The following is a 14,888-nucleotide window of genomic DNA, read 5'->3' on the forward strand; positions in this document are numbered from 1 at the left end:
AAGAATTGGGAACGTTTTTTCCAGCTTTATACTGAAAATGGATTTTTAGAAGCTCTCATCAGCTTTTATTGGGAAGTAGAGAAGTTTAAGCTTTTGTAGAAGCCAGATTGATTTGATAGAATTATTTATTGAGATAGTTTGGAAAGTTCATATTTTAGCAACCCTTTATGTAAATCATGTATTAGAGATTCAACATAAATGTAACACTCTGAACTTTCTCAGCCGAGCTTAACGAGTTCATTTTTGGCTGAAAGTTTCTGCAATGATGTTTAGTTTAGTGAACTTCAGTTTTCTGCATTTATGATCGGTGGAAAAGTCTGTCAAGGAAAGCCTATTTCACTTCAGCCCGAGGTGCTCCAAATAATTTCCATTTGAAATAAATAATCGATGGAAATGGTACGTCTACGAGCGGAGAGTGTGTGGTCGTATCGGGACTATTCAGTTCAATATGTACATTATATTAATAATGGAATATGAAATAAGGTTCCCACATTCTTTTCATATCCCATCTGTTGCTCTCTGGCTGCTGGCTTTTCTCAATATTTTGAGCAAAATTTTCTATTTGCGCTTCCAAGACAAATCGGGAAAATCTTCTATTTTTCGAATGTAAATGTCTCGTGGTAATGATGAGGTAAAAACGAGCTTTCATTCCAATCACTCTTCTATTCTCTGGTTTACCGCCATTTTCCCTCGGTGTTTCTCTAATGCATCCAATAAATCGTAGATAAAATTTATTGTGTGCGTGGTGAGAAGGATAAAAAAGGAAAATGAAGGTGGAAAATAGGAGGGAAATAGAAATAGATAAATTTACGCTGTTTATGACACGAAAGTTTCCTCTTTTATTCCGTCACGAGCTCAGATCCTCAAGTTCATGACTTTCCAATTGTCAAATCGATTCTCGGTGCCATCAAATATTTTCTCTCATATTTCCGTTTCGGTTATTATTGTTGGAATTGAGCGTGTAATTTTCTTATGGCAATTTCTATCTGCTTTTTTTTTCCTTCTTCATGTCTCAGTCGCTCCTAAACCATAAATTATTGCCTTCGCACGACGCACACCTCAAATATCGAAAGACACACGAATTATTTCCTTTTTCGCCTCCTCGGGAGCCTTTCTCGAGGGAAAGCCCAAGGAAAATATTCTCACTTTCACCCCTCATGATTTTTGTCTGTGTCATTTGTGGGTGGAAACGAGTGAGAAGCGCCAAATTTATTCGACATTATTGGCAGTATTAACCTCGATTACCTCAATTTCTTTCTCGTTTTTTTGTTACTCACCCTCCGCCCTCTAGCCTCGGCGAATGTGAGTCATTCTTCATTGTCACGGGGTTTATTCGCTAAATAAAATTCTCGATGCTTTTGGCAACATTTTCCCATTTTATTTTCTATCTTGTTGAGATTTCCCTTCTGCGCTCATGTGATTTTCTCTATTGTTCGCGATTTTGCGCTCGCTTTTTATTACGCAGAGAGTTCCTTCAGTTCACTTCGCGATGGATTTCCCATTGAGTGAAAATGACGAATGCTTTTTTTCTCCAGTATATTGAACGCTTCACTTTAATTAAAACTTCACGATTTTGCGATTTTACGCTGTTTGTTGATCTAACACAATTTTCAGTTGAATCATTAAAATTTTTCCGTGGATAAAATAAAATATTTGTTTGCTTTGGAAACATTGCATATAGTCGTGGAAATATTTGATGGCAATAAAAATCGTTTTTCTCCATAGAAATTTTTCATTTTATTGAAAAAACTGTGACGCAAAAATCAAATTGAACTCAATTTAGGAGAAGCGGAGAGACAGGCAATTTGGAACGCAGCATTTTGCAGTGGACAAAAAAGTATTGAAATAATCAATTAAAATAAATTTCATTTTTGTGGAAAATAGTAGTGAACTTTTTTAACCGCATTCTGTGTTGATTTTACAGTTAATTCTTGAAAAATTGCTGACGACAGGAATATTCATGAGTTGTACAAAATCTACTATTTTTTCATATTTTATTTATATGTGTTTTATTGAGCTGAAATTCAACTCATTATTCATACCATCAAATTTCTACGCAAGTGTGTCTATTTTGGAGTATCACTGTAGCTGAAAAATCCAACAGACACTTCTAACTCGCTATTTTCCTCAAAAACCGCACATGCAAATAAAGTGGTGTTTTCCGCGGTGAGCTTTTTGGGGTTGGCGAGGAAAAAAAGGCACCACAGACAGGGTGAAAGTGAGCAGGGGAAAAGTTTAGAGCGCCCACCGGAAAAGTTTTAATCATCTGCAAAACCACAAAAAGCGGAAAGAGGTTGGGCGCGAGAGAACATAATTATGCATTTTTATGACTTTTGAGCTTTTATCCTGACGCCTCGCGTTTGGGTCGCTCGTCGCGGCGCTTTTGCCACCTCGCATCGACCTCAGGCTTCGGAGTCGCACATGCGAGACGCCCAGAGCAGTTGTTGTGCTTAAATAATTAAAGACAATTACGGAGTGGAAGCGGGGAGTTAGATGTGATTATATGGGGCATATTCGTGAGATTTGCCACAACCATTTGAGGATGTACTGAATGTGCTCCGAGTCACTCTGCGGCCTCGGCAAGCGAAATATGGTACAATTAGAGAGGGCGCGAAATTCACGGTGCGCCTCCTCGAGGGATCCTCTTGTTTTATCTTTGTGCCTCTTTTGCAATTGAAATATCTCGATGTCATTTGGATGCAAAATATCACCGCACTGAGAACGAGGACAGCCAGGGAAAATATTCAGCTGCGCCGAGCTTGATTTATGGCACTCTTCAGGTGCACCTGTTCAGATATTCATTTCCCCGACTCGCTCTCAACAACAATCCATGATGGTTGGGCTGAAATAAAACTTCGGTATTAACTTTGTTCATGGTAATTTCGATTGTGTAACAAGAATTGACGGGTAGTTGCAGAAAGCACTCAAGGAAAAATGAGTTACAAGTTTGAAGTTTGAGGAAAAATCGTGGGGTTTTTAGTCTCATTCCAACCAATATCATTATAAGTCTAGATTCCTTAAAGTAATCGAGTCGCTTATCATAAATTTTTTGACGTTTGCAAAATGAAGCATATCACATGATATGTTTTCTCTGGGTGCATCATAAGTGAGGGATTCCCATTGTAACGAATTGGATGAGGGAAATAAAATTCCCACTTAACAACTTTTCTACTATTTACACTTTCAACAGTTCCGCTAATTTGATGGTTTTGTTCCTCATTGTGAAACAATTTTTGCGTGAATGGGTTGAGAAGTTTGCAACTCGCGTGCTAAAATTGAAAAGCTGCAGTGAAACTTTATTGAATTTCCCTCCTGAGCTGTGGAGTATCTGATGGTGGGTGAGTTTCCAATGGCTTGCAAAGGGGGTCATTAGTAACGCATGGCTTGACTTTCTTCGCTCAGTAGTGTCCTGACAAGGTGGGCAGTATGTCGTGTAATTATGACTTTTTCCTCTGTGGACTTCCTGTCTCAGACACCGAGGATGCCATTCCAGGGGGAATTTTAATGGGCAGGATGGGGAGTAATTTAATCGGGGTAACTGGCGTTCATTAAAACGGGGGAAAAAGTTGTGAAAGAGTTGTAAAATTGTCACTTTAACTTTGTTATGAGGCTGTTTGAGCGATGAAAGGAGGTTCACGGGAGAAAAATTGAGGCATACACAAGACAAATAATAAAATTGTATAATTAAGCGGAGGGACTTCCTTTGTGTCAGCATAGAGAAGTGTCCAGGGGAAGAATTATCATCCCATGGGATCTCGGCAGCGAAGGGTGAAAACTTTCTCTTTCGTTCAGAACGATATGGTGGGTGAAACATATTTTTCCCGGGAAAAATATCATCGCATCCACTGGCGTGGAAAGTTCGTAAGTGTGATATAAAATATGGCACGTAATTTAAATTAATTATGCGTACACAAGTCAAAGAAAATTATTGTTGAGATAAGGAGAGACCCAAATTTGATGTTTGGACTACATTTGACGCTCATTTATTTTATTTATTGAACAATGACGCTTCCCAAGGGGAGACACTTCCGCTAGTCTATTTATTCAGTGGAGGAGCACAACAAAGGGTATGTTATAGTTATGTGTGGCTGAAGTTTTGAACCACAACAGCACCATGAAAGGCGTCACAAGATAGGAGAAAACTTTGAAAAATTGCCACGACAATGAGGTACTTTTCCATACTAGTGAAAGCACCACCGGAAGCGCCCAAAGGGTCGTTTGAGAATTCCTTTTTGTCATGTAGTCAATTTTTATGGGCACGACCTCGAGATCATTGGAAAGATACTTGGGGATTCATGGAATTCTTGAGATACTGACACTCATTTGCACAACTCTGCAGCAGTGTGGCATTCTGAACGACCAGGAGAAGCTTATAAACGAGTTATGGGGTTAATGAAAGTCCAGTGTGAATCCCTAAAGGGAATCTACTTTCCTTGTTTCTGATTAATACTGAAAACATGTTGAAAATTTTATTGCAATTTTGTTGAATTTTTGATGAAAATTAATAGAGCAGTGTAAAAATGTTTTTCAATTAAATTCGCAATATGGATATAAAAGTGTGAAAAAATTTTCCCTCATTGCATTATGAATGAACTGATTAATTGCAAAATAAGTCTGCCTCTAGTAATTATCCCTTTGTTTGACATTTCAATTGCCTCCCATCATAAAACAGTTGGTTAATAACAACACAAAAGAAATGTGTAGTGTATAATGAAATTATATTCATTTTATTACTTGTGTAATAAAACTTTATACTTTTGATAAATTCACAATTATAACTGCTAGGATCATTATTAATTAATTTCAACAATGAATAATGGATTTCATTGCAATGATTCCCCTTCTCTGACCCGCCATTTATATAAAAATATTCTTGTATTTTTCAGTTTGTGCTTCAATATGGAATTTTCACTCTCATATAGTTTTAATGTTGAATTTGCCTATATATGTACTTTATGTATACTTACCAATATGTATACACACATATAAGGTTTTGAGTAATTTAATAACATAGCCAATATCTAAATAATAGCACTACGGAGTATTCAATTTGAAGCATAAGAGCTACTTTAACGCATGGCAAAGTTCCTCCATTCACAATGACATCGCACGAGCTCACAATAATAATAATAATCATAACGATGAGGAGGAGGGAGGAAAGTTTCCGCGTGAGAATGTCTGACGACAACCACAGGGTGATTTTCCCAATGAAAATCACTCCCAAGAGATGCCACGGGAAAATTTAACGGTGTGACACTAATTAATGTCGCTTCTGCTCTCCAGCAATCTTCTCTTAGCAAAATATTCAACAGTTTCTCTTACAATTAACCACTTGATTCGACTTCCGAGAATCCCACAGTTTTTCTTTCCCTCAATTTTACTTAGCTTTCTCTGTAAGTGAGTTCAGCCAATTTTGTCGACTATATATTGAGGGCTTTTCTTCATTTTGCAAATTACGCTCGACTCGATTGCCAACTAATTTATTCCTTCCAAACAGTGAATCAATGCAGAAATTTTCCGAGCTAAATTTACATAAAATATGCCGAAAGCTCTTGCAAGTGACAAATTTCATCCACTTTGGGACTCTCCATTATTTATCAAGTTTGCCAACGATGAATTGCTGTGCCGGTGAAAGTTGCCATTTCAGCGATGGGATGGCATTTTTTGGAGTCACGCCGACCCCAAAAGTCATCCACCCTGGTCCCCGTGCACTTCATTGAACTTTCCGATTTGTTTATTGTTCCGCATTCGAAGGCGGGAAAAAAGACTCGGGCAAACGATAAACTTGTTGAACTTTCCGCTGTTTTCCACCCACACCGAGAGCTTTTCCGCTGTCCTGCTCACCCCATGTAAGGGCAAAAAGGCAAATAATCAATATTGAATTACAATTCATTATGGATCAATGAATTAATTTTATTTGTACTGTGTTTATTTAAACGGGCTTTCAAAAATTAATCTTGATGGTAATGGATATCGTGCTTATCGTGAAAGCGCGTGGAAAGCTTTCAGCCAAATGCGTTTATTGAGGATGAGATGGGAAACAAGACCTCTCGCTTTGCTATTGTTTTTGTTGCCTCTTGCCAATAAACAGGGTTATTATTATTATTGTTATAACACACTTTGGCAACATGTTCTGGAGACTATTCAGCTTCTGAATACATCTTATTTCGACCACAATCTTCAAATTTTGGTACAATCTAACACAGATTAATCAGTCAGATTCCAAAATTTTAATTCACATTCAAATTAAATAACTTAATAATCCTTTAGTGCACGAGCTAAAGTGAGATAAGACAATTATCTACCAAAAATACTTCTGAAATTGTGTGTGAAAATATCTAATGTATCTTAAACACTATCTCATGCCATTTATTTGGCTTAAGAAAATATTATACAGACTGTTATTTAATGCTACTAAGCTAAGTCTGGCAAGCATACGAAAACTTTCTCCTTGGCATATCAAAGAGAGTCCAGCAGTTTCATCTCTGAGAGCATTAATGCTCTCCCGGGTGGAAGAGATATGAAACTTTATAAGAGCATCAAATTCACAGCTTTTTATGGTTAACTTTCTCATCAACTTTTCAATATTATGTGAAAAACTCCCACGAGAAAGCGTCGGAAAGTCTTGCGATAGAAGGATTTTCTTCGCACATTTGAGGTGTGGGTGAATAATCCAGAATTACATTGATTAATATACTTTCTCACACTCACGTGGAGAAAATTGAGGAAGTAAATATTGCTTTTGGGCGCGCGAGAAGTATGTGTAAATTATTAAACACGATATTTCATTTAATTCAAGGCTCCTTGGCGGAGTTCGTTTTGCCGCACCTCCTCGTCTTTGTATATTATACGGAGTGGGCTTGAGTGGGGGTGAGAAAAGTATCCAACAAATCATGTTATTAGCCATAATGACTTGCCACTTGACGCTAAAATTCCTTATGCTCACGATGACAAAGCTCAGTGGAGCCGCTAAAGCTGCCCAAAGCTTCTTGGCTGGAAGTTTTAATTCGTGAAAATTATATCCAATTTTCACGCATAGCTTTTCATTCCTCCTTCTGTTTAATTTCTCTATATTCTCTATCTGTCAATTCTAGGGGCTCCCTTTCTGTTTGCCCAGTGAAATTCTACGCCAAAGCCGAGGAATTTTCTCTCGGTATTAAATGGTAGAATTTCTCCAGTCTCCCACTCTCAAGTCTGTCGAGGATTGTTGGAGGGTCTTTTTGGTTAAGCTATTATTTGTGGACATGGGGAGGAATTGTCGAAAAATCTATCGTTCCCCAAAGAATGCTATGAGTTCCAGGCATACGATTCGGGGAAAGGAAATTGGAAGAGAATTGCTGTTTAAGTATTGAATTACTCCCAGTGGGAATTTACAACAATTTGAGTGGAAGAGAAATGTCGAGCATACCAAAAATTTTGCATGGATTGAATTTTCAATTTAAATTGGAGGATTGCATGCGATAAACAGAGTTTGGTCAATGACACTTCAGTCTTGCAATGCATTCTCATAGCTTATGCTTTCATAAAAAGTATGTTGACAATCAGTCTTCTGGTTTTTATATCCTTTCTTCAATTGACAAGGCAATTTTTTCTTCATTAGAGAACCACTCGTCAACGACAAAAATTCCTCTGCAGTAACTTTTCACAGTGATGAGGAAATTTCCTCAAGATTTGACTCTTGAGTGAATGGTGAAAGGCTTAATTACGTAATATAGTCCGAGAGGGAAGCAGAAAAGTCAGAAATAGCAGAAAATATGGGGTATCAAATGTAAATTCCTTAATTCCCATTCATAGGGTTGAGATTCTTGTCCACCATGGCTCAGATGGTGCGATGTTGGTCTGTGAATCACATCAAAATTTATTTGATGCGAATTCCCACCGAGATGCTTGGTGGTAGAACGAAGTTTTCAACAAAGTATCGGTTACCCACTAAAATCCAACCAAAAGTGTTACAGAGAAATTCTCCTCTCCTCTGTTTCCCACACAGCAAAGTACCATGTATTGGACTGTGAATCACAAGTAGTCCTCAAGTATTTTCCTTCCAACTTGGAAGAGTTTTTCCTTTCCATCCACCCACAGTCCACCCCTTGCGGCGCAAACATATAGATGCTGCAGTACTGCAGCAAAATCCGAAGTCGTTTGCTTAAACAATTTAGCATTTTGCTCCATACAATCTATACAGTAATTTAAAAGCATCTACAGGACAACACCGGTTTTCTCTCTTCTGTTTGCTGTGCCTCTTTGTGTGGAAAATTACGAAGCTTTTCCATTCGGTGTTTTGGAAAAGGTAGATTTTTTGTCTCTTTAAAATTCATTTGAAAATCCCCGACCAAAATCATGCGATGTTAGATGGCGATGGAAGTTATTGGAATTTGGAATATTTAAATGTACCTAATAATATCTAATGCAATGTGGTGGGTTAAGTTTTATCCATTTACCAATGAAAAGCTCCTGAAAATATTTTTGATTATGATAAATCACAAAAATGTGGAATGGAAAAGGTTTCTCAAATAATCGATCGAAATTAACAATATATTCGGAAAATCCCATTAAGTTTCCTTCATATACTCTCGCTACACAATATCTCCAATATTCACCAAAAATTTGCCTTTTCCCATTCATATTTTGCAAAGATATCATTTTCAATTTCATTTCCAATTTCAATTGTTTTAACGCAGTCGAGAAAGCACGAGGAGATGAATATTGGATGGTGAAGATGTTAAATCAATATCAATATGAGAAAATAATCTCAGTCACATATGCTGCCATCCCTGCAGCAATTTCCCACCCCACGAAATCACGTGACAAAGACAGAGAATACTGCTACACGTGAATCTTTCACTCTTTTAGCAATTTTATGCTCCACTGCAGTGAAATAATTGTGAGGAGAAGCACATTATATGCCTCTTTATACTCGTGTGTCCCTGTGAAAAATCTTTTGGCATTTTTTCTGTTCATGAGAAAGTGGAACATACAGAAAAGAGAGGAAATTTCCCTACACACACATTTTGATAATTTTCCCATTCTCTTCTTTGCAGATTTGCCCAAATTTGGCGAACCCATACAGAATGTGACCATTCCCATTGGCCGGGAGGCGACGCTGAGCTGCACGATAGACAATTTACAGACATACAAGGTAATTTTTATCATTTTCCGAGCCATATAGGGTTGAGGGTTACGGAGTGTAGTTGAATGCAAATTTTTCCATTGCATCGTTTGCTCACAAGTGTGTCTCCCATTAGAGGCTTCCAATTTGGCGGGAGAACTTCTATACAATCGAACTATGGTTCTCTGATTGCATTTTTTACTCTGAGAGCCGAATTGGAATTTAATTTGCTTCGCATTCACGCTATATATATGTAGAATATATTCAGAATAGTACTCAACACTGAAAAATTCTTATTTAGTTATGCGATATTGCCTTTGATATACTATAAAGTGCTTTGAAACTTTTGAAATGAAAGAGAGAAAACATTCTTATTTCAGAATTCAAACATCGTTTATAAAATACAAAACAAACATTGGCCTGTTGCTTGAATTGTCGTTTCGTCTGTTTGTAATGTAATTTGATGATTATTTTGCATTAATATTTTCTCTTCATTGTTTGCTGGAAAATCACTCCTTTCACAATACTGAATAATATTTTTAGTGAAACATATGGACTGTTTGGAAAACACACCGTCCGTAATTTGATACTGGCAGAAAATTATGGCCAGCCAGGAAAATTTAATCTAATGCAAAATATATCACTGGATTTACCTTTTTTCATTTATTTTCAATTCTGATATCTGATACATATGTTCAGCATCGCACTATTTAACATACATACATATTAATGCCATTCGTAACAAAATATTTTTAGTATATTTAAAATGAGAGATAATGTGAATATTTTTACGAATTTTATCCAATTGATAGCGAAAAACACATTTTTGATGAGAAGCAGCAAAAAAACAATTATTATTACGAAATATCGCATAAATTTTTGCTGTTCCATCAAATTGCTGGGATGAAATTCTCACCACATTGGCATTAATCGTGGCAACTCTTTCCCACTTTCACGTCCTATGGGAAAATGCCTGGCTTTCACTCGTGGCCGCTTTAATTGACTTTTTCTCAAACGCAATATTCATTCTTTTGCCCAAGCCACCGACATCGGGAAAATTAAACGGAACTGCGGCGCGAGGGCTGTTTTTTCCACCCTCGAGGCGCCCCAGAGCAAACAATTAGTGTGGTAATTGGGGTAAAAATGTTTCAATTTGGCCAGCAACACGCACTAAATAAATTCTTGAATCAAATTTAAATGAAAATTAATGACGGCCGCGAGTTGAGCAACGGATGAGGCATCAATGTGGGTGAGATTCACCGCCTTTTTTGCACACTCCATCAGAGAAATAACTTCCCTGGCGTGCCCCATGCCCGTTCATCCATGGGCGTGAAAATGAATCCGCGTGTTGATTTCATTTCACTCCCCCCGCCCTAAGTGTCTGCAACCCCACATTTTGGGGGTGATTCATTTTTTATGGGGAGAAAATTAGGGGTTTCTCACTTGGGGAAGACGAACGACCAACTCTGGGGAAATCTCTAATACTTCTCTGATAGGCCTCTTGGCCTAATTTTCCCCATTCCCGCGGAGATTTTTCCACACATTCAGCATTTGATATTGTAGGGTAATTTAGCGGGTAGCTAATTGAATTTATTAGCATCAATTATGACTTTCCTCCAGCTTTTTTTTTACTTCAAAAACACTTCATTGATGCTTTTCTATGCACATTATTTTCTCCGGAGAATAAACCGAACTTAGACATTGTATCAGCAACAGAGGTATTTTTTTAAGCTATGTGACAGAACTTTTGTTCATTTTCATTCAATTAATCTCTTTAATAGAAAATATGCGCAACCATAATAATTGGATATTGATGTACGATTGATGGGAGTATATTAAATTTAATTCGGTCCTTTTTCACACAATTTATAGACAAAATTTCATGCTATATTGTGTGAAATTTCCGTAAATTCGATTGTTTCGGGGATGTTATACATGCCCTCAGGGTGCGAGTGAATATCCAACAGTTAATTTCTGCACACTGCTCCAATTTTTACAAACTAATTTAGCCATAATACCGTGTTACTGTATCGAGTGGATTTTGTGGGTATATTTCAATTGGGAGATCCACAGTAAAAACATCATAATAGTGTGGGGTGGAGAATGTATTCACCAGTGCGACCAAATGTACGCGCTGGCAGTTCGTGAGTGGTCAAAATATCGTCAATATTTCACGCTATAGTCAAGTTCGCATGCCCCACCACTATATTTTCCACATAACATGAGAAAATGTTGAGTGTGGAAATTGCAAAATTATAATTGTAATCAACAAATGTTATTAGGTCTGTAAAATTGAAAATGCAAATTACTTTGATATTGTTATAAAGCCACATAGAATTTCATTTTCATCCACCACAATAATTTCTCTTTCACATCCCTATGCCTCATTTTATTATGGTTCACCCGGCAAACGTAAATGGTCGAAAGGGGTAACGAGAGAGGTGCAAAAAAGAGTCACATGAATAAAATTTCCATCACCATCATTCATACATACCGTCTGTGTTTTAATGTAAATTGAAGAGTGTGTTATTTATGTGGAGCTCTCTTTGCCACTCACAAACGCCAATGAAAACCTCTTCATTTGCTCTGTTGCAACTAATTTGTCCTAGATAACATCTGTATTTATTATTTTGTGTGGCGGAAATGTTTATTATATTTGATGATCCGCCACATCAAAAGCCAGCGTGAGCATTGCAGTGTTTTCCGTGGTGGATTTGTACATCATGTGATTTTAAAACTCATGCAGTTTTCCCCTTTTTCCTTGTCACTTCACATTACCCAGGTTCATTTGGAGTAAATGCTGTTGCATGCAAAAGCACAGAAAATATTGAGGTTAGCACCAACCCATACAAAAAAGCGGCTTTGAAGCTTTCAATTTTGAAAGAACAAGCACACATTATGTAGTATTTATGCTTTCTGAGATGTTCCAGTGCAATAAAGAATGCTATCACAATCACTATCTCCGCAATGGTCGCACAACGCCTTGGCGCGCGAGGTGGAAATCATTAAAATGTCATCGCCGATGTTGGGGAAGCATCGCGAAGGGTGTGAGAATCGCCTGGCGATTTATTGTTCCGTCGGGGTGGTTATTTTCTTCGTGATATCAATTAGCATGGCTGGTGTGGGGGAAAGCATATAATCAACAGGAAGACGAAATACTTCCTGTCATTCGCTCACACAAATTTACGTCCGCGGAATTTCTTCCTTTTCATTGCCACAAGAGGGTAAATTGAAATCCATTAGGGGGTGGCCCACCAGGGACATTTGCCACCCACCCATTTCCTATGGCATTTCTCCTCCCCCGCCTTGCGTTCTATGAGCATTAAATATCCACCTTCAATTGTGTCTCCATCGTGGCGCCAATCTTGGAAGAAATTTTCACACACAAAAACCCAGCCTGAGGATCTCAAGAAATCCAACTATATGACTCGTGGTGACAATGAAAAGTCAAGGGAACTAGTAAAAAGGGCGGTGGAGGGCAAAGGCTGCGTGGAGGGGTGCAAAAATTGCTGATAGAAGGCTGTGATAAGGAGGAAGCGCTCCCCCGAAAGAAATGTAATTAGATCAAAGTGCTTTTGTTCTCTCCCCACTCACCAGTCGTCTCCTTCTGGTTTTCATCACCGAGTGGGCGAGACGGCGGGAAAAAAGGCGGCAAGGGCGGTTTGGGGGAAAAAACCTCAATGACCACCATCGGCAAAAACCACATGAAGAGCGCGCCACAAGTGAGAGATAGTGAACGTAATTTAGATAAAGCATCCAAAATTGTTGTTGTCACGCACTGAACATAATTAATTGTTATTGAGTTTGTCATCACATTATCGCCATGCGACGCCTCCGGATCGCAGCTGTTGCAGTGAGTGTGATTTTGGGGTGCCCCCAGAGAGTGAACGTGGGAAATTGATACGAAATCCCATCACACGCACACAATCATCGTGAAGGAGGCATTCTCCATGTGAGACAGAGTCCCAAGCATTACTTTATCAATTAATTCAGTGCGGAGAGATTCAATTTCCCCATGTCGGAAAGCATGAACAGTTTTTACTGCATCCCTTTAATGTCTGCGGTAAAATTCACGCGGAATGATTAATTACGTGGAAAATTTCCAAATATAGATAACGCTTAGATGTTAAATGCATAAATCACACATAATAAAATTCAGATAAACTTCAATTGACAATAATTTTGAGGGATTTATTTATGTATCTAACCACTCTTCAATAAATGCATTTAGTAATTCAAAATCATTTCCAATTAAGATTAATGGCCATTTTGAGTACTTACTTCATTTTGCTTTTATTGATATGCCAATCAACTAAGCGACTAAAAATAAATTATCAATAATACATATTATGGTGCTATGAGTTTGATTGGACTCGAAACCAAATGAAAGTGATTTCGAAGTGAAAATTAATTAAGGCTCTGAGGTTTTACGTTTTACCATCTTTTCTGTCAATTTCTACACACATAACGGCAAAACATCTCTCATCTCATTGTGTTCCGCCCAATTGTATTGGATTTGTGTGGCTTTTTGACGCCCGCTGTGGCGTGACATTTTTGCGAGTGTCACGCAAATACAATTTGCTGTGGAGTAGCCCCCATTGACGCTTCATGCTATCTCCTCCATGCACTCAATAAGCGGTGAAAAATATTTAAATTTGCGTGGTGGACCCGCGAAGGGAGTCCGGGAAGTCCATGCATGGCAAAATGTGGGGCGAAACCCACAGGATTTGTGGTTGATTTGCCCAGAATGAAGTGTGAAATTGATTATTTGGAGAGGAATGGAGTGTGAGAATTTTGGTAATTAGTTTGCCTCCACAGCTTTTTCGAAATATAATATTTATTTTCACCCTCTCTCTCTCTCGCTCTCTCTCTCTTTCGAGCTAGATTGCGTGGCTGCGTGTGGACACGCAAACAATCCTCACGATCCAGAATCATGTTATTACGAAGAACCATCGAATGAGCATCACGCACGCCGAGAAGAGATCATGGGTGCTCAAGATTCGTGATGTTAAGGAGTCAGATAAGGTGAGTATCACATCAATGTTATCCTTTCGCTCAACAGAGCAATCAATTGCAACCTGAGTTGAAACTGATTAAGATTAGAGTTGAATAAGCAGAAACACATACTGTGGACAACATCTGAACAATCTCTCATCAACTCTGATGGCATTCCTGTGGCGAATATTTCTCCATCACCTTCCGGAGAATCTCTCACAAAATATCCACAGGGAATTTTTCTTCACATTCTCTATATTCCTCATTCTCACTTTGCAGGGATGGTACATGTGTCAAATAAACACGGATCCCATGAAGAATCAAGTTGGATACTTGGACGTTGTCGGTGAGTTTCTACACATTGCTGATAAATTAGGTAGTCGTCACGGTAGAAGTGCATCAGAGTCTGCTAGAAGATTTGCCACTGGGAAAAATCTAGTCGACACTTGAATTTGTGGAGAGAATTTTCTGAATCTTTTAGATTCTATTTAAGGTTTCTTCACTTCTCGCTGAAAAGCTTAAAATAGGATTAAGTGTTGATCTCAAGGGTGTTTTTACTTTTAATTTGAAGAGTGAATTATTATGGACGTGAAATTATGTGAGGGTATTATTAAAAGTTTCTGAATTTTTGTGTGTTTCGCACTGTCGAAGAAGTTGTAAAAGAAGACGAGTTTATGACTTTTGAAATTTACAGATAGTCTTCTAAGTAATAAAAACTATCCATGAATTAAACTTTTATATTATTGTAAACAAAATTACGAACGAACATAAATCACAATGCTTCACA

General features: G+C 38.0%; 1 protein-coding gene across 4 annotated transcripts in view; it reads left to right on the forward strand.

The window, feature by feature from the left end:
• The window catches only part of LOC132262288 (opioid-binding protein/cell adhesion molecule homolog), a 37,501-nt gene that overhangs the window by 9,016 nt on the left and 13,597 nt on the right, over window positions 1-14,888 (forward strand). For all 4 annotated transcript variants that reach the window (XM_059761506.1, XM_059761510.1, XM_059761507.1 and 1 more), the window contains exons 3-5: window positions 9,039-9,136; window positions 13,991-14,131; window positions 14,381-14,447. In XM_059761506.1, coding sequence (XP_059617489.1) covers window positions 9,039-9,136; window positions 13,991-14,131; window positions 14,381-14,447 — 306 coding nt within the window. The remainder of the gene's footprint in view (window positions 1-9,038; window positions 9,137-13,990; window positions 14,132-14,380; window positions 14,448-14,888) is intronic.

This window comes from Phlebotomus argentipes, unplaced genomic scaffold (genome assembly GCF_947086385.1).
Source record: "Phlebotomus argentipes unplaced genomic scaffold, Phlebotomus argentipes genome assembly contig_15, whole genome shotgun sequence".
In the NCBI taxonomy this organism is placed as follows: Eukaryota; Metazoa; Arthropoda; class Insecta; order Diptera; family Psychodidae; genus Phlebotomus; species Phlebotomus argentipes.